The 19,057-nt window shown below is 44.3% G+C and overlaps 1 protein-coding gene across 3 annotated transcripts; it reads left to right on the top strand.

Annotated features, from left to right (window-relative positions):
• The first annotated feature begins 4,960 nt into the window (after positions 1-4,960).
• On the top strand, positions 4,961-16,174 carry LOC131397494 (zinc finger protein 17-like). 3 transcript variants are annotated; one of them, XM_058530456.1, is made up of 5 exons: positions 4,961-5,185; positions 7,286-7,327; positions 7,452-7,592; positions 9,236-9,362; positions 10,804-16,174. In XM_058530456.1, exons 4-5 carry the CDS (start codon positions 9,329-9,331, stop codon positions 13,422-13,424), a joined length of 2,655 nt encoding a protein of 884 aa, XP_058386439.1. In that variant the 5' UTR covers positions 4,961-5,185; positions 7,286-7,327; positions 7,452-7,592; positions 9,236-9,328; the 3' UTR covers positions 13,425-16,174. The 3 variants fall into 3 exon arrangements, with proteins under 3 accessions (XP_058386439.1, XP_058386440.1, XP_058386438.1); XM_058530457.1 differs by having other exon boundaries at positions 7,455-7,592; XM_058530455.1 differs by lacking the exon at positions 7,452-7,592.
• The last annotated feature ends 2,883 nt before the right edge of the window (positions 16,175-19,057 follow it).

A 19,057-nucleotide genomic window follows, 5' to 3' on the forward strand; every position in this document is an offset into this window, starting at 1 on the left:
ACATCTGTGGGTTCCACACCTGGTGGAAGGCTGGGGTCTGCCTTCCGTATGTCAGTGGGACTTCCGTGATAACTATAATAGATGTAACATAGCTTCTACAGTGGGCACATCCCATTTATCTTGTTCTTTTGTCCATTGAACATTGATGAATGAGACACAGGCTCAACAGTAGTCTGAGCTAGAAGACTGATGATGATATACAGGGTGGAAGTTCCTTACAACTTCTATTATTATTTTACCTTCTTACACTGAATTTATCTTAAACAATTATTTTTTCACTTGCTTTGATTCTAGTTGAGGAAATCATACATCTCTCATGTTTAACTGTTTAGTGATGTTGATTTATATCTGTCTATCATTTTCAATATTGAATGAACAATTGCATACCACATGAAGACCTTGAAGAGGATTTTTACCACATTTAATAAATATCCACTCTTAAGGAAATTCATTGCAAAATTTACACTTGCATTTTGGTATTTTTGTATTCAGTATATACAAAAAATTGATAATAGCAACTTCAGCAAGAACAGAAAAGTTGCCTTTTCAATCTCATGGCTGTGTCAGTTCATCTCTCACTCACAAGTCCAAACTCAACTAAATGTAAACAGAGGTTGACCCATTGAAAGTTTTGCAAACTTGTGAAGTAACAGTGAATTGAACTTGGTATCTGCTACAAAAAAGAAAAAAGTGAACTTCCTATTTGTCTGCAAGGGAGAGTTCTAGTTGTCAGGCAATCTCCTAAAAAAAAGCCAGAGTTGCTCTCATTTAAGCTTTTGGGAAGTCTGGCATTCCAGAATTAGTGGGCTTTCAGAAACGGACATGTTTTAAGGATTGATGGACTTCGAGGTGTGTTACTGTGGTTGCTAGTGTTGACTAGTTGACTTTCAGAAGCAGGGTTACTGAAGTGAGGCACTTACTGATGGGCTGTTGTCTAGGAGCCTGGGCTGTCACTGATTGGCTGTCTTTCAGGACTGGGGCCTGAACACTGGCTGAATTTTAGAAGTTTGTGACTATCAGTAATTTGCTACTTATCAGAAGCTGTTACTGGGGTGAGGCTGTTGTTGGCTGGTTGACTATCAGAGGTCATCTGAAGTTATCTCCAATAAACCTTGGTTTCTGTTCATGACTGGAATTTGGCCACAGAACAGTCTTTTCCTTTGCTGAATATGAAAAATGAGCGCCTAATTCTTAGTCCTCCATTAACCTAAAAAAATAAAACAGCCAGTTATTTTGAAAAGTGAGTTTATTCATGAACAGCAAAGAATTGCAATTGGGACAAGCAAGTTATAGCAAAAGCCATTGGCAAGTCCAACAATGAAAGCAGAGAAGTGTTATTTTATAGGGAAAAAGGAGGAAATTGGGACAGGTTGTTTTGAACAAAAGTCCATTGGAGAAAAACAGGAGTTCACTGTGGTGATGGTTTTTCATTGGCTGAGTTGCTGGGGTAGTCAATTTCTGTCTGGGATGCAATGTACATTTCTTCCTGTTGCGGTCTGTAATTGACAATTCTTCCTGTAATTGACTTCCAGTGGTAGTGCACCAGGGCTCCCCCTTCTGGCCTCCCCGACTCCAATTTAAATGAAGTTTTCCCTTTATTAATTCCCACTCTTCTCTTGTTTTTCTTTAGCCAAACCTGCAGGAGAGATCATGGCATTGTCCGGAAGGTTATTTATGGAGATATGTTTTTAAGCTAAAGTTGCCACCAAGTGATTTAATTGCCAATTACAGTGAGAGAAAAATAGCTGTAACTGCTGACTTTGTGTAATGTATTGTAAAAAGCTAAATACAGGATATTTAGGATGTCCTGAAAATGTCAATACAGGACACAGGACATGTGCTGTATACAGAGAACAGCTGGCAATCCTATTCCCGATGTGTGCCATGCCCCTACTATTGTATCTGAAACCCTGTAAGTGCTCATTGAACATTTGTAGATCAGTAAATACACAACAGCACAACTTCCCTATTCATTTTTACCTTTTTGACAACTCTTTTTATTTTTTTTTAAATTTTATTTCGTTCCCCCAAAGCCCCAGTAGATAGTTGTATGTCATAGCTGCACATCCTTCTAGTTGCTGAATGTGGGACACGGCCTCAGCATGGCCGGAGAAGCGGTGCACTTAACCGCTAAGCCACGGGGCCGGCCCGGGAGACAACTCTTTTTAAATATTGTCTTTACCTCTCCCTCCAAGCTGTTAACGAACAATGTCTTCAAATATTAAAAATAATCACATTTTGAGACCAAACCCTGAGTGCGGCCAAGGTTTCAGCAAGCCACAGCCTCAGCTTCATCTCTGACTTCTCAGACTCAGTGCCTCTTGTTCAAACTGCACTGAGATCTGAACTTTTTTCCCCATTTGTCACAGATATGTTTCTCTAGAACCATTTCTGCCACTTTCCTTGAAAAACTATAAAATCACTATTAATAACATTCAGTAATGTCCATTTCACAAATGTTTTTTCCAGAGACAATCTCAACTTGCTGTGCAGATAGTGCTGCTGCAGTTACAGGTGAAGTGATAACCCACCTCCCAGCAAGCAGATGAGATCATGAATACCCAAGCCTTTATCTCATGGATAAGATGCCCTTTTGCACACGTGGTCAAATTGTCAGAAAGGCATCCACTGTCTCAGCAGAAGATGGCATGTGATAAGTCCCTCTTCTTTTAGAGAGGTTTCAGATTCCTAAAAGAAATGGAATATATCTCAGATATGGAGTAATAAGTATTATCTGAATACAAATGTTATTTTCTTGCTTGGAACACCATCACAAACTATACAGGTGGGAAAGCTGTTTTCTGGGGGGACCACAGGCACAGCATCACTCTTTCTAATGACTTCAGTGCCTCCTGACATTCCTTCTTCAAGGTCCCCATCATAGCCCTGTCTGGGAGCTTTTCTTATTGTCCCTGACCGAACCTACTGAAGCTCATAAAAACTACTCCTGTGGCTGGCTCCGTGGCATAGTAGTTAAGTTCGGCATGCTCTGCTTCAGTGGCCCAGGTTCACGGGTTTGGATCCTGGGCATGGACCTACACCATTCATCAGCCATGCTGTGGCAGTGACCCAGATACAAAATAGAGGAAGACTGGCACAGATGTTAGCTCAGGGCTAATCTTCCTCAAGCAAAAAAAAAAAAAAAAACAAGAAGATTGGCAACAGATGTTAGCTCAGGGCGAATCTGCCTCAAGCAAAAAAAAAACTACTCCAAAACGTCAGTGTCCACGTCTTTGACAAGCAACAAGATAGCTGACAGCTACGAGGGGATGCCAAGTAACATTACGATATGCTGTGTCCCTTTCTATGAGCAGCCTTTGGGAATGTGCTGCAATTCATGCAGTCTAAAATAACAGGTCTGTCCCTTGTAATGCTTAAACCATATACCCATTTTATAATTGTTACATTTAAGGTTTTCAGAATACTGTCATACTTAAAGAAAGTGATTGGTTTGGAACAGACTGGTCTTGAAGGCCAGGCATTTATTGGGTGGCTCCTAATGGAACTCAGTGGTTATGTGGAACAAACCTCTGGCCTTGACTACCACCCAAATGACTAGGACACAGCACCCTGGGCTTCCCTTGGATGCAGGGAAGGATTTGCCCTGAGCTAACATCTGTTGCCAATCTTCCTCTCCTCAAGGCCAGATAGGCTCATTCAGTGTTCCACTGGTATGACCACCTAGTGGCTGTATTTGTTCCTTCCTTGGGCCTAGATGATGTCATCACTTATAGAAGCCCTGACTAAATTTACTCAACAGGCACTTAACGATAGTCAAGCAAGTATAGCCTTATTAAATACCAAAATGTCTTTAATGAGCAAGGCTGTCTTTCAAAACAGAATGGTCTTAGATATTTTAACTGCATCCCAAGGTGGTGCATGTACAGTCATTCAAACTGAATGCTGATGAATTTTACAATGTGTCATCTTTGCTAAAGCACACATACAATGTTTGTGCAATAATCTAAAAATAGTTCACAATTTACATAACCTATGAGATGCTTCCCCTGTTAATATATACCTCTATGCTTGTCTACTAGATCCGACTATTTTCCCCCAATGTGGATAACTGGGATGAAATAAAAGCCTAGTGCTGAGGGACATGATCGACCCAGGGCAGGTAGCAACCACCCTACCACCCTGGCACTAAGGGACAATATTTTGATCATCAATGCTTTCTATCAAAAGATTATTGATCAAAGGGGAAAATGACAAGAGATTTTCACATATTGAGGTATATGGGGTAACTGTGGTTTCAAAACTTATTCGGCTTAAACAAAGAAGCCTGAGTTATGGCCTATCAATCGTACATCTGCTTTAACCGTTAAAGAATGCACTCTCTTAAGATAAGGATGCATACTTCCACTCCTGTGCCCGATCCCTAATGCCCACATTAGTCCGTTTCTCGACATCAGGGTCATGTCAATCTGCTAATTTGCAAAGAAATACCCGTTTGAAACTTTGATTAATATGTATCCTGAGTGTGTTTAAAGTAGGTTCTTTGTTCTCAAAAGGTACGACTGTACTGAAAACTATACTTCTCTGGGAGGCTTTAATCCTTTCTGGAAAAGGCCTTCCCAGATTATAATCCTTACTTTGGCTCAAGTAAAACTCACTTTATCTCTCTCAAAAAAACAAACAGCCCTGTAAACATTTCTGTGAAGTCCTAGACTGCACGCCAAGGAAAGCTGGAACGACTCTTTTAAGACCACGCGCAGTCCCTCCCAAGTTGGAGCCTCAGAACTCCATTTCCAGGGCCCCTCACTTTGTCGCTTGCCCTTTATCCCTGAAATCAGGAACCACCTACACTCAGAGGCAGCGCGGGTAACGGAATGGAAACTACATTACCCAGAGAGCTGTGCGGCGTGCGGGGGCGACTGTGAGAGGCAATGACAGCTTTGCAAAGGGACGTTTTCGTGTGCCCGCATCGCGTGGAGGCGGGACTTCCGGCGGTTCCTAGTGGTGTCGGCCATGTTAGTGGTCCTAGCTCAGTTCCCTGGTTGAGGGCGTCCTGAGTTCCCATTAGGGGCCGAAGTGAATGGAAAGACCAGAAGAGACGTTCTCCCCGCTGCATAGAGGTGGCTGTGAGCCTCGACAGAGCCGGGTGGGGACGCGGCGGCCTTGCTCCCGGCCCCACCTTTCCCACAGGTCGGTGGCGGAGGCCGCGCCGATGAACTCTCCTGAGGTGGGTGCTGCGCCCCCGGCTTCCCCCGGTCCCACTCCCGCTTCCGAGCGCTCAAGTCCGGATTGAGGGGCGCGTCCTCTGTGTCCGGAACAGGGGGCGGCGGGTGTGCGGTTCCCGTTTGAGCCGGTGTGCTGAGGGCTGGAGGGAATTCCCTCAGGGCGGCCTGGGCCGAGGCCTGCAGGTGCTCCTGAGTCGCAGCCTCGGGGTCGCCTGGGGGTTTCTTGTCCCCAGGGAACAGAGAGTGAGGAGGAGTCTCCCCTGCAGAGGAAGGTTGTGAGGGAGGGGAAAATGGGAGCACGTGCCCAGAGTTAGGCGCTTAAAGGGGAAAACCCAGGGTGGAGGACCCGGCGAGGAGGACGGGGCAGCAGACTGCAGGAAAGGATGGGAGGGGCTGGCCCCGCGCCGTGGCAGTGGAGGAGGGATGTGAGGAGGGTTTGGAGAGATCTCGAAGATAGGGTCGACGGGATTTCCTGCTGCATGCAGTGCGGCAGTGAGCAAAAGCAGGGAGTGAGGACCATCTCCAGTTCATTTGTGCCTGAGCATTTGAAAGAACGGACATGGGGAAGTCAGTACGGGGAGCGGGCTTCACAGAGGAGATTAGGAGTTCTATTTTGGACATGGTGATTTTGAGAGGTCTCAAGAGGGAGGTGTCAGAAGGTGGAGACATCACTTGGGTAGGTGGACATAGAGGTTTGGAGACCAGGGCAGAGGGCTGCGCTGGAGATGTGAAAGGGAGGAGGGTGTGGACTGGACCAGGGCGTGGCTTGGGGATCAGATTGAGAAGGGAGAGTCTTAAGGCTGTTATTTCTGATGGGCCCTGTGTTGAGGCAGAGGAGGGCTGAGACTTGGAGGACAAGGGACTGGGAGATGGGTATCCCTGCTGCGTCCTCCAGAAACGAGGCAACCTTCCCTGTGAGGGTTCTGTCCTGTGTCTCTAGGAAGTTCTGGACGGGTAAGGAATTGGCCTGAGATGGAGACTGAGGTGTGAGGTGGTTTAGATTCTCCACCCTGTAGGCTGAGCAAACCCTGAGGCCACTCCCTGTGGACAAAGGGAAAGGTTAGTCCGGCTGGTGGAGTGCTTGGGTCCCAGATGAGGGCACTGCAGCCTCACCACCTCCAGCCTTGAGAGCAGGAGAGTGACGCACTGTCCAGTCAAGGCCTCTCTGCAGGCTCCCCTCAGGATTATGGTGCAGGCAGGCCGGTTGCTGAAAGGAATAGTAGGTTGACCTGCCTGCTCAGCTCCTCCTTACAGCTCATTAACTTAAAAATGTATGAAACAGTTATTGATTTAAGTACCAGCTAAGCAGTATTTCTCTAAATATGTATAATTGGTAGGTAATTAGAAATGAACATATTTATTAAGTTAAACTTAAGCAAACACTTAATGATTGGTAGGAACTTAATTTACTTCTAGGTACTTCCGAACAGTGGAAAGTTTTATATATATATTATATGCTCTTAAATCTTAAAAGGTGGGAAAAATATCCAAAAGTTCAAAATCCTACCACTTCATTTGCACTGAAAACGTATATAAAACTGTTAATCCTATGGACAGTAATCCGTGATATGTAGTGTCTGCCATGCAGGTTTGATACCATATCAGCCCTGTGAGGTGGAAACCATTCTTATCTTCATTTTAGATGAGGGCACTGAGTCTCAGGGAGGTTCAGTCCTTGTTCAGAGTTGCACAGCTGGTAAGAAGCAGCACTGAGGGGGCCAGCCCAGTGGCGCAAGCCGTTAAGTGCGCGCACTCACTGTGGCTGCCAGGGTTCGCCGGTTTGGACTCTGGGTGCGCACCAATGCACCGCTTGTCAAGCCATGCTGTGGCGGCGTCCCATGTAAAGTAGAGGAAGATGGGCATGGATGTTAGCCCAGGGCCAGTCTTCCTCAGGAAAAAGAGGAGGACTGGCAGATGTTAGCTCAGGCCCGATCTTCCTCACAAAAAAAAAAAAAAAGAAGCAGCACTGAGGTCTGAGGAGCTGAGCTTAGACCATCAGCCTGAGATCGCTTTGTACCAGGACAGTGCAGGGGAGGTAGTCAGCTCAGCCTGTAGGGTCCTGCTATGGTTACCCATTTCTCATGGCCTTCCTCTACCCACAGGGTCCCACGTCGGTGGCAGAAATGCTTATGGACCCTGCACAGGTGAGTAGAGGGTGTCCCAGGCCTTCACTCACCTCACTTCTCACCCCAATGTTTTTGACATCCCGATATAGAGAAGGGTGGTGTCTGAGACGCTTCACCTCTCTCTCTGCTACTGTTGGGTCAGAAGACAGTGTGATTTCACCAGGCCAAGGGTCCTGAACTCAGTCCCAGGTTATATGGAGCTGTTCCCATTTCTGACAACTGTTGGGACAATGTGTGACAGGGAGTCCTGGGCACAGGATCCAGACAGTTCAAATGTTTGAAGGTGAGACTGAGCCGGAATGTTCCGGAAACTGCAAGTATGTTGTATCTTCTGGGAATACAGAGCTGGCATGGGGTGGTAGGAGTGCACAGGGGTCGGGCCTGGAATGACAACTTCAGCTTCTATGCCTCTAATGTGCAGCACGATGGGAGTGAGGGGACGGTTTGGAGCAGAGAAGTGATGTGATCTGATCCAGATTTGAATAGACTGTCTCTGGCTCAAGTGGAGGAGAGAATGTCGGGGTGAGGGTGGAGGAAGGGAGATCTGAAAGGAAGCTACTACCACAGTGCAGATGAGTGTTGGTGGGTGCTGGACAAGGGTGGTGGCTGTGGAGGTGGGAGGAGAGTTTGGCGTTTGGATCTGTTTTGAAACTAGAACTGACCTCATTTTATGATGTGAGTGAGGGAGCCTGGGAGGTGACATGAAAGAGGACGTGGGACTCAGGCCCCAAGATTTTTGGTCTTGTTTGTAAGGATGGCTGTTCCATCCATAAGATGGTTGAAGTCAGCAGTGGGACGCATTTTTAGGAGGAATATGAGGAGTCAGGTTTTGGACATATCACAGATGTTCCACAGGCTCTGATGTGGAGGTGTCCAGTTGGCAGTTGGACACACAGGTCTAGAGTTCAGGGAAGGCCTTCAGATTGGAGACAGCCATGACATAGTAGCCACTATGAACGGGAATGAAGCTGTGGGTCAGATTTGTGAGGGGTCCTATTTGGGCTATGATGTGATGCCATTAGGTAGCAAAGAAGGTGGAGGAGGCCAGGACTAGGTCTCTCAATTGGGCACCAGGATGGTGTTGGTGGGTGTCACAAAGTTAGGTGAGGAAGTGTAGTGGTTGTGAGGTGGTGTGCATGTGAGAGGAAGGACGGAAGAGTAAGAAAGGCTTCCAAGAGGAGAAGGGTCATGAGATGGATGCTGAGGCATTTCATTGCGGGAGGAAAGACGGCAGTAAGGTCAGTGTGGCTCTTATTATCTGTCTAATGACTCAGCAGTGTTTTGTGGTAACTCTTGGTGGGACCTGGATTGTTTCAGGCTGGTAGATTAATTTAAGGGGAAATGCGATCACCAGTAGTTTACTAGGCCTGGGGTAATGATGGTGGTTGGGAGTCAGTGCAACTGAGCTTTGAATGATGTTCAGGTGGAGAGAGGAAGGTCCTGACTGCTTATGGGACAATGTGTCCAATGCAGAAGTGGGAGAGGGCCAAGAATCATGAGGTCCTCACATAGGTTTGGGTGACTGCATTAAAGCAAGAAGCAGGACCAGATGGGGAGACCTTCAAATCAGACCTAGAGGCTGTCCCAGGTGTTAGGGGACTTTAGTGTTCTTGGGCAGAATAGGTCACAGGTTGCATTTGCTGTGCACTACGTAGATTCCACATGTGGTGTTGCACGTTCATAGGCCATGGAGATGTCTGTGGTGTGGTCCCGGGTGGCCAGAAAGCGTTGCAATGCCAAGGTCAGAGACAGAGAGGTGCAGTCCAAAGAGTGATGTGTAGGTGAGGATGAGGAGGAGAGTGAATGGAAGGCCCTCAGGACTGGCACTTGGCTCTGTAGTTAATGGATGGCAATTAGATAAATATATATTCAAGCAAGCACAGAACAAGAAGCTGCTTGTGGACTGAACTGTCCCAATTTTGACAGGGCTGTGTGGTCTTTGAGGACGTCGCCGTTTATTTCTCCCAAGAGGAGTGGGACCTCCTTGATGAGGCTCAGAGACGCCTGTACCGTCATGTGATGCTGGAGATTGTTACACATTTGTCCTCCGTAGGTAAGGCCCTCACGCTCACCCCAGTGTCCTGGGCTGGGCTCTGTTCTTCCCCTTTTCCACGGGCAGCTCTCCCATGAGACCATGGGTACCACTACCTTTCCTGGTTTCCTGGCATGTGGATTGTTGGTGCTGGAGCTGGACTGTGTGCACTGTACCCGCTGTCCCCAAACGCCCATCCTGCTGCTTTGAAGAGCTTGCAAGACAGGGCTCAGGACTCAGTAACCTTGAAGTTTGTCTGAGAGATCCCACCAGTTTGTCCCCGGTTGAGTGACTCTGTCTTGATGCTCGGAAGCTCTGTGTCCCAGGCCTTTGCCCTCCCTCTTGTTGACATTTCTTGGGGCCTGCTTGTGCAAGTAATTTCAGGCACCACTGTGGTCACTACTTGTGGGGAGCATGGCTTTTTTTTTTTTTTTTTTTTTGGTGAGGAAGATTAGCCCTGAGCTAACATCCGTTGCCAGTCCTCCTCTTGTTGCTGAGGAAGATTGACCCTGGGCTAACATCTGTGCCCATCTTCCTCTACTTTATATGGGGCGCTGCTACAGCATGGCTTGATAAGCAGTGAGTAGGTCTGTGCCTGGGATCTGAACCTGCGAACCCTGGGCTGCCAACCCTGCTACGCCACCGGGCCAGCCCCTTGGCGTTGTGTTTTTAAAGACCCTCTTGAAGTTTTTGTAACTTTAGAATGTGGGATGTCATGGGGTGGGTCACTCTGGGTGCCTGGTGGCCACTCCCTGGTGCCTCACAGGGTGGTGCACTTGCAGGAGAACAATGGCAGGAGAGACTCACAAGGTCCTGGGCTGGTGCATGGGAGCTGGGAAAGGATGTGAGGTCAGAGCTGAGTTCACATTATGCTGGGAGCCTGTCCTGAGCCCACCATTGCATGACGCCAGGGGCGGTGGCCACATCTTACTTCCACCTTTTCTTCCCCATTGTCATTTCTACTCTGACTTCTGTCCGTGTCTCTCCCCAAGAAACACACAGCTATCTGACCTCTGCCTCTCACCCATTCTCTTCCACTGCTGCCTTTGCAGGGCTTTCCAACATTTGACCTACACTGAACGTGTTGAGAGGTCTGTACATATTCTTGAATAGTCCTTGAGCACGAACTGCTGTGTCGCAGTCAGACGTTTCTGGATCTGGACACATCTGCTCACTGCTTACCAGTCACCAGCAGCCATGGCCTTGTTCAAAGCCCTTTGCAGAAGAGTGAGTTAGGGACCCTGTCTCTCCTCCCACACTGTACCCCTTCCTTGTGTCCTTGCCTTCATGTGAGCTTCCCAGGCCCAGCTCTGCACAGAAAGCCTTCCTCTTGCTGGCTTTAGTCCTCATTGTCATTCACCAGTCCCATGGACTTATTCATGGATTGTCTGACACTCATTAGTGCGGCTGCCTTCTGCCACCAAAGTCAACCTACACTTCACTAGCATCTCTCTGCTTACAGGTTGTTGGCATGGAGCTCAGGATGAAGAGGCACCTTTTGAGCAAGGTTTTTCTGTGGGATTGTCACATGTCAGGACTCCAGAGCCAGGTTCATCCACCCAAAAGGCCCAGCCACGTGATAGATGTGCCTCACTCTTGAAAGACATTTTGCACCTGGCTGAGCATGATGGGACACACCCCGATCAAGGGCTGTACACTTATGGGACAAGGCTGCACCAGTATCCAAAGAAGCAGATTAGAGATAAACTTTCCATAAAGGACAGTGAGAACTCTTCATTTGTCACAGACCATGGAGTTCCCATGACAGAGAGGATCTCGACATGCACTGAAGGTAGGAAGTGCTTGCCAACCAGCCCAGTCCTTCTCCAGCCCCCGGCCCCTCACAGTGAGGGGAACCCACACAGGGAGACCGATTGCGAGGAGGCCTTTGAAAGTGGAAAAAATGATTACAAGTTCAGTCAGCGTAGAAAAGCCTTCAGCCATAAACAGATACTTGTGGAGCACCAGAAAGTCCACACTGGAGATGGACCTTATGAGTGCAGTGAAAGTGGGACATTGTTTAGGCACAACTCTGACCTCAGTAAACATCAGACAAAGCACACTAAAGAAAACAGTTTTAAGTGTAGGCAGTGTGGGAAATTATTTAGGTACAACTCCAAACTTATTAAACATCAGAGAATTCACACTAGAGAAAGGCCTTATGAGTGCAGAGAATGCGGAAAAGTCTTTATATACAACTCCAGTCTTATTAAACATCAGATGATTCACGCTGGAGAAAGGCCTTATGAGTGCAGTGAATGTGGAAAAATCTTTATATACAACTCCAGTCTCATTAAACATCAGATAATTCATACTGGAGAAAGGCCTTACGAGTGCAGAGAATGCGGGAAAGCCTTTACATACAACTCCAACCTCATTAAACATCAGAGAATTCACAGAGAAAGGCCTTATGAGTGCAGAGATTGCGGGAAAGTCTTTATATACAACTCCAGTCTCCTTAAACATCAGATAATTCACACTGGAGAAAGGCCTTATGAGTGCAGTGAATGTGGTAAAGTCTTTCTATACAATTCCAGTCTCATTAAACATCAGATAATTCATACTGGAGAAAGGCCTTATGAGTGCAGGGAATGCGGAAAAGTTTTTACAGACAACTCCAATCTTATTAAACATCGGAGAATTCACACTAGAGAAAGGCCTTATGAGTGCAGAGAATGCGGGAAACTCTTTACATACAACTCCAATCTCATTAAACATCGGAGACTTCACACTGGAGAAAGGCCTTATGATTCTGGTGAATGTGGGAAAGTCATTACAGAGAACTCCAGTCTCATTAAACATCAGAGAATTCACACTAGAGGAAGGTCTTATAAGTGCAGAGAGTGCGGGAAAGTCTTTACATGCAACTCCAGTCTCATTAAACATCAGAGAAGTCACTCTGGAGAAAGACCTTATGAGTGCAGTGAATGTGGGAAAATGTTTCCATACAACTCCAGTCTCCTTAAACATCAGAGAATTCACGCTCAAGAAAGGCCTTCTGAGTGCAGAGACTGCGGGAAAGTCTTTATGTGCAACTCCAGTCTCAATAAACATCAGAGAATTCACAATGGAGAAAGGCCTTTTAAGTGCAGTGAATGCGGGAAACTCTTTACATACAACTCCAATCTCATTAAACATCGAAGAAGTCACACTGGAGAAATGCCTTATGAGTGCAGTGAGTGCAGGAAAGTATTTACAGACAACTCTAGTCTCATTAAACATCAGAGAATTCACACTCGAGATAGGCGTTATGAGTGTAATGAATGTGGGAAAGTCTTTACATACAATTCCAATCTCATTAAACATCAGAGAATTCACACTGGAGAAATGCCTTATGAGTGCAGTGAATGTGGAAAAGTCTTTACAGACAACTGCAGTCTTATTAACCATCAGAGAATTCACACTGGAGAAAGGCCTTATGGGTGCAGTGAATGTGGGAAAGTCTTTACATACAAATCCAATCTCATTACACATCGGAGAATTCACACTGGAGAAATGCCTTACGCGTGCAGTGAATGTGGGAAGACCTTCATTAGAAAGTTCCAACTCCTTCAGCATCAGACACTCCACACTGGAGAACGGCCTTATGAGTGCAGTGAATGTGGTAAAGCTTTCCACAGCAATATTACACTTGTTGGGCATCAGAAAACCCACACTGCAGAAAAGTCTTATGAGTGTAGGGAATGTGGGATATTCTTTACGTGCAACTCCTACCTCATTAAACATCGGAGAGTTCACAGTGGAGAAAAGCCTTATAAGTGCAGTGAATGTGGGAAGGCCTTCTTCTTCAAATGTATGCTTGTTGAGCATCAGAAAATCCACTCTGGAGAAAGGCCTTATCACTGCACTGTATGTGGAAAGGCTTTTCTTAGAAAGCTTCAACTTGTTTATCACCAGAGAATGCACACTGGAGAAAGGCCTTATGAGTGCAGTGAATGTGGGAAATCCTATAGCTGTAACTCCAGCCTCAATAAACATCGGAAAATTCACACTGGAGAAAGGCCTTACGTGTGTGGTGAATGTGGGAAAGCTTTCATCCTCAAATATAAACTTATTGAGCACCAGAAAATCCACAGTAGATAAAAGCCTTATGAGCGCAGTGAATGTGGGAAATTCCTTTGAGGCAATGCCAATCTCATTAAAGATAGGAGTTTTGCTGGAGAAAGGCCTTATGGGTGCTGCAAACGTGGATACTTTTTTAGGGACAGCTCAAACCTCCATATACATCAAGAGTTCACTGGAGAAACACCTTAGGAGTTTAGCCATTGTGGAAAGTTCTTGAGGTGCAGCTCCACACTCCTAAGCATTGGAGACTTCACCCTGGAAAAAGACTTATGAGTTTGCTTCCACTGTTTGGCTACTGTGCATAATATTACAAGCATGAGTGTAGCAATCTCTCTCTCTCTTTTTTTTTTTTTCCTTGAATGGATGCTGCTTTTTTTTTTTAATTTTTTGTTTATTGCAGTAACATTGGTTTATAACATTGTATAAATTTCAGGTATACATCGTTATACTTCTATTTCTGCATGGATTACATCATGTTCTCGTGTTCACCACCCAAATACTAATTACAGTCCATCACCACACACATGTGCCTAATGATCCTTTTCCCCCTCCTCCCTCTCCTCTTCCCCTCTGGTAACCACCAGTCCAGTCTCTGTCTCTATGTGTTTGTTTGTTGTTGTTAGCAATATCTCTTTGAGGCTCTGCTTTCAGAACTGCTGGTTCATATGCTACTTCAATTTTTAGGTTTTTTGAGGAACTGTTTTCCATAGTGGCTGTACCATTTTATATTCCCACCAACAGTGCACAGGGATCCAGTTTCTCCAAATCCTTGCCAAAATTTTTTAGTCTTTTTTTGGTATTAGCTATCTTAATGTGTGTATGATGGTGTCTCATTGTGGTTTAGATTTGCGTTTTCCTCATGTTTGCTGGTGTTGAGTATCTTTCTATGTACTTGTTGGCCATTTGTGTATCATCTTTGGAGAAATGCCTGTTCAGATCCTTTGCCTATTTTTTTTTTTTATAATTTTATTTATTTTTCTTCCCCCAAAGCCCCAGTAGATAGTTGTGTGTCATAGCTGCACATCCTCCTAGTTGCTGTATGTGGGACGCGGCCTCAGCATGGCCAGAGAAGCGGTGCGTCGGTGGGCGCCCGGGATCCAAACCCCGGGCTGCCAGCAGTGGAGCGCGCACACTTAACTGCTAAGCCACAGGGCCGGCCCCCCTTTGCCTATTTTTAAGTTGAATGGTTTTGTTGCTTACCTTTGGGAGTCCTTGTATGTTCTGATATTATCCCCTTATCAGATACATGATTTGCAATTATTTTGTTGTTTTGTGGGTTGCCTTTTCACTCTGTTGATTGTATCCTTTCATGTACAGAAGATTTTTCTTTTGATATAGTTCAATTTATCTATTTTTACTTTTGTTGTATGTGCTTTCGGTGTCATATCCAAGAAATCACTGGCATTGGGAATGTGGTCTTTAGTTTTTGTTTTTTCTTTAGATAAAAAGAAGAATGAAAAAAACAGTAGGAATTGAAAGATGAGGAGATAAAAGAAAGAAAATAAAGTAGGGACTGATAATATGATACAGAAGGAATAGAGGAGAAAATTCAGAAGATTTTATTGACTACCTGTTATGTGTCTTGTGTTCAGGGCTTTCACAATCACCATCTCAGGAAATCCGCAAACCAATTGGCTTATTTGAGAAAAGTCAACAGGGAGTATGATATAGTAAATGGAAAGAGAATAGTGTTAGAGATCTGGGAACCAATCTCAGTTTTTAGTATCTGGTAGTATTGTGTTGTTGTTGTTGAGGAAGATTAGCCCTGACCTAACATCTCTTGCCAGTCCTCCCCTTTTTTTTTTTTGGTGAGGTAGACTAGCCCTGAGCAAACATCTGCTGCCAATCCTCCTCTTTTTGCTGAGGAAGATTTGCCCTGAGCTAACATCCGTGCCCATCTTCCTCCATTTTATGTGTGGGACACCTGCCACAGCGTGGCTTGATAAGCAGTGCCTAGGTCTGTGCCTGGGATCTGAACCTGCGAACCCTGGGCTGCCAAAGCAGCGCGCACGAACTTAACCACTATGCCACTGGGCGGGCCGCAATCCTCTTCTTGCTGAGGAAGATTGGTCCTGGGCTAACATCTGTGCCCATCTTTCTCTATATGTGGGACACCTGCCACAGCGTGGCTTGATAAGCAGTGCGTAGGTCCATGCTCGGGATCCAGACCCATGAACCCTGGGCCACCGAAGTGGGGTGTGCGAACTTAACCACTATGCCACTGGGCCAGCCCCTGTGGTAGTAGTTTTTTAATTCCACAGTGCAATGTATATTAGATGAAGAATTGATTGTACATCTAAATTTAATGCTTTCTGTTTTATAAAACTCATGACAAAATTTAGAGTTGCAGGATTGAGAGAAGACATTTAAAATATCTACATCTGCTCAGTATTAGACAAACAAGATTTAGATTTGTATTTCAGAATATGTTGTCAAAGTCCCCACAAATGAACTAAAGTATGAGCATGTCCTCAACAAGAGAGGAAAACCAGGTGGCTGTCAAGGCAATGAATAGATGCTCAAGCTTAATAGTATTAAAGGAAAGCAAATTAAATGTAAGCATATTACTGTAAGTCCTTCTAATTTCTAAACTGGGAAGCAGGTGTGAGATGACGTGAAAGCAATCATGTAAACCTCACCAGAGGATCTAGGGCTGTACTGATGATGTATGTTTTATTTTTCTTTGTTAAATACCTGTGAATGGAATGGCATGGTTAGAGTTGGTGAATGGTTTAACATTTTTTAAATTAAACTTTATATTTTGAGCAGCTTTCAGTTTACAGAGAAATTCAGCAGAAAGTAGAGAGTTCCCATATTCCCCTTCGCAACCACCATCCCCACACCTGAAGTTTCCCAATAAGGCATCTTGTTTTAGTGTGGTACATTTCTTACAACTGATGAGCCAAATGATGATTATTAACTAAAGTCCACAGATTACATTAAGGTTCAATCTCTGTGTTTTTCATCCTGTGGGTTTTGACACGTGTATAATGTCATATTGCCACTATTCCAGTGTGATACAGAGTAGTTTCACTGCCTTAATAATCCCCTGTGCTCCACCTATTTACCCACCTTCTTCTCTCTCCTCTCCCCTGACAACCACTGACTTTTTGTGTGAGTGTGTCGTAGAAACAATATGAAATCAAACCAATGTTAGATTTGCAGTGCGTTATTATTGCCTATAGGTACAGTGATGTACAGTAGGTATGTAGAGCCTATTCATGCGTGTGAACTGAAACTTTGTAACTTTGTGCCTGTTGATTAATAACTCCTCATTTCTTCCTTCCCCCAGCCCCTGGTAACCACCATTCCAGTCTTTGATTTTATGAATTTGACTATTTTATATTCCTCATATAAGTGGAATCATGCGGTACGTGTCGTTCTGTGTCTGGCTTATTTCACTTAGCATAATATCTTCAAGGTGCGTCCATGTTGTCACATATTGCAAAATTTCCTTCTTTTTAAAGGCTGAATAATATTCTACTGTATGTATATATCACATTTTCATCATTCATTCATCTGTTGATGGGTATTCAGGTTGTTTCCTCATCTTAGCTATTGTGAATAGTGCTTCAGTGAACACAGAACAGCTAATATCTCTTCCGGGTCTTGATTTCAGTTTGTTTGGATATATACGCAGAGGTGGGACTACTGCATCCTATGGTAGTTCTATTTTTAGTGTTTTGAGAAACCTCTGTACTATTTTCCAGAGCAGCTGCACCATTTTACATTCCCACCAAAAGTATACAAGAGTTCCAGTTTCTCATATCCTTACCAAGACTTGTCTTTTGCTTTTTTGATAATAGCCATCCTGACAGGTGTGAGGTAATATCTCATTATGGTTCTGATTTGCATTTCCCTGATGATTAGTGACAATGAGTATTTTTCCCCATACCTGTTGGCCATTTGTATATCTTCTTTGGAGAAATGTCTAGTCAAGGCTTTATCCCATTTTTAAATCAGGTTAGTTTTTTGTTATTGAGTTGTAGGAGATCTTTCTGTGTTTTGGAGATTAACCCTGTATCAGATATATACTTTGCAAATATTTTCTCCCTTTCAGTTGGTTGCTTTTTCTCTCTGTAATCACTGATCTTTTTACTATCTCCGTAGTTTTGCTTTTTCTGGAATGTCATATAGTTGGAATCATCTGCTATGTAGCCTTTTCTGATTGGCTTCTTTCATTTAGTAATATGCAGTTAGGGTTCCTCCCTGTCTTTTCATGATTTGATAGTATATTTCCTTTTATCACTGAATAATATTGCTTGTATGAATGTATCAAAATTTGTTTACCCATTCTTCTATGTAAGGATATCTTGGCTGCTTCCAAGTTTTGACAACTATGAATAAAGCTGCTGTACATCCGTGTGGCGATATTGTGTGGATATAACCTTTCCACTCATGTGTATACATGTCAAGGAGCATGATTGCTGCATCCTATGGCAAGAGTATATTTCGTTTTGTGAGAAACTGTCAAACTTCCTTCCAGGGATGCTATACAGTTAGATTTACCACAAGCAATGAATGAGAGTTCTTGTTGCTCCACATCCTTGCCAGCATTTGCTGTTGTCATCATTTTGAATTTTAGCCATTCAAGTGGGTGGGGGTAGTGGTATCCCATTGTTTTTTAACTTGTTGGCTTTTTGTTTATCTCAGTTCCCTATTGACATATGATGTTGACCATCTTTTCATATTCTCTTAACAGTGTCTTTTGCAGAAAAGATATTTTTGATTTTAGTCAACTCCAGCTTATTCAGTTTTCCTTCATAAATTGTGATTTTGGTGTTGTATCTCAAAATTTACCACGAAACCTAAGGTCTCCTATGTTATCTTCTAGGGGTTTTATAGTTTTGTGTTTTACATTTAAGTCTTTAATCCATTTTGAGTGAATTGTTGTGTAAAGTGTAAGTTCTGTGTATAGATTCGTTTTTTTTTTTTTCACTTGTGGCTGTTGAATTCTAGCACCGTATGTTGAAAAGACTATCCTTTTTCCATTGAGCTGCCTTTGCTCCTTTGTCAAAGATAAGTGGACAATAATTGTGTGGATCTATTTCTGGGCTCTCTGTTTGAACTTTTTTGCATCTGTTGGTCATGTGGTAGGGTTTTTTTGTTTGTTTTGGTCTTTTATTCTCTTCATATGATACATTCCATTGATTGGTGTTCAGATGTTAAACCAATCTTGCATCCCCAGTTAGACAAATCCCACTTGCACATGATGTATTATCCTTTATATATCTTGCAGAATCAGGTTTTTTGATAATTTTTTATGTGTTTTAAATCTATATAGATAAGGGTTAATTAGTCTGTAGTTTTCATGTGTTGTCTCTGTCACGTTGAGATCAGAGGAATTCTCACCTCATAGAATGAGTAGGGATATGTTCCTTCTCTTTTTTTTCTGGCAGAATTTGTGAAGATTAATGACGTTTCTTCTTCTTCTTTTTTTTTTTTTTGTGAGGAAGATCAGCCCTGAGCTAATGTCCGATGCCAATCCTCGTCTTTTTTGCTGAGGAATATTGGCCCTGGGCTAACATCCGTGCCCATCTTCCTCTGCTTTATGTGGGACACCACCACAGCATGGCTTGACAAGTGGTGCGTTGGTGCGCACCTGGGATCCGAACCTGGGAATCCCGGGCCGCTGAAAAGCGGAGTGCACG

Source organism: Diceros bicornis, chromosome 34 (genome assembly GCF_020826845.1).
Source record: "Diceros bicornis minor isolate mBicDic1 chromosome 34, mDicBic1.mat.cur, whole genome shotgun sequence".
NCBI classification, from domain to species: Eukaryota; Metazoa; Chordata; class Mammalia; order Perissodactyla; family Rhinocerotidae; genus Diceros; species Diceros bicornis.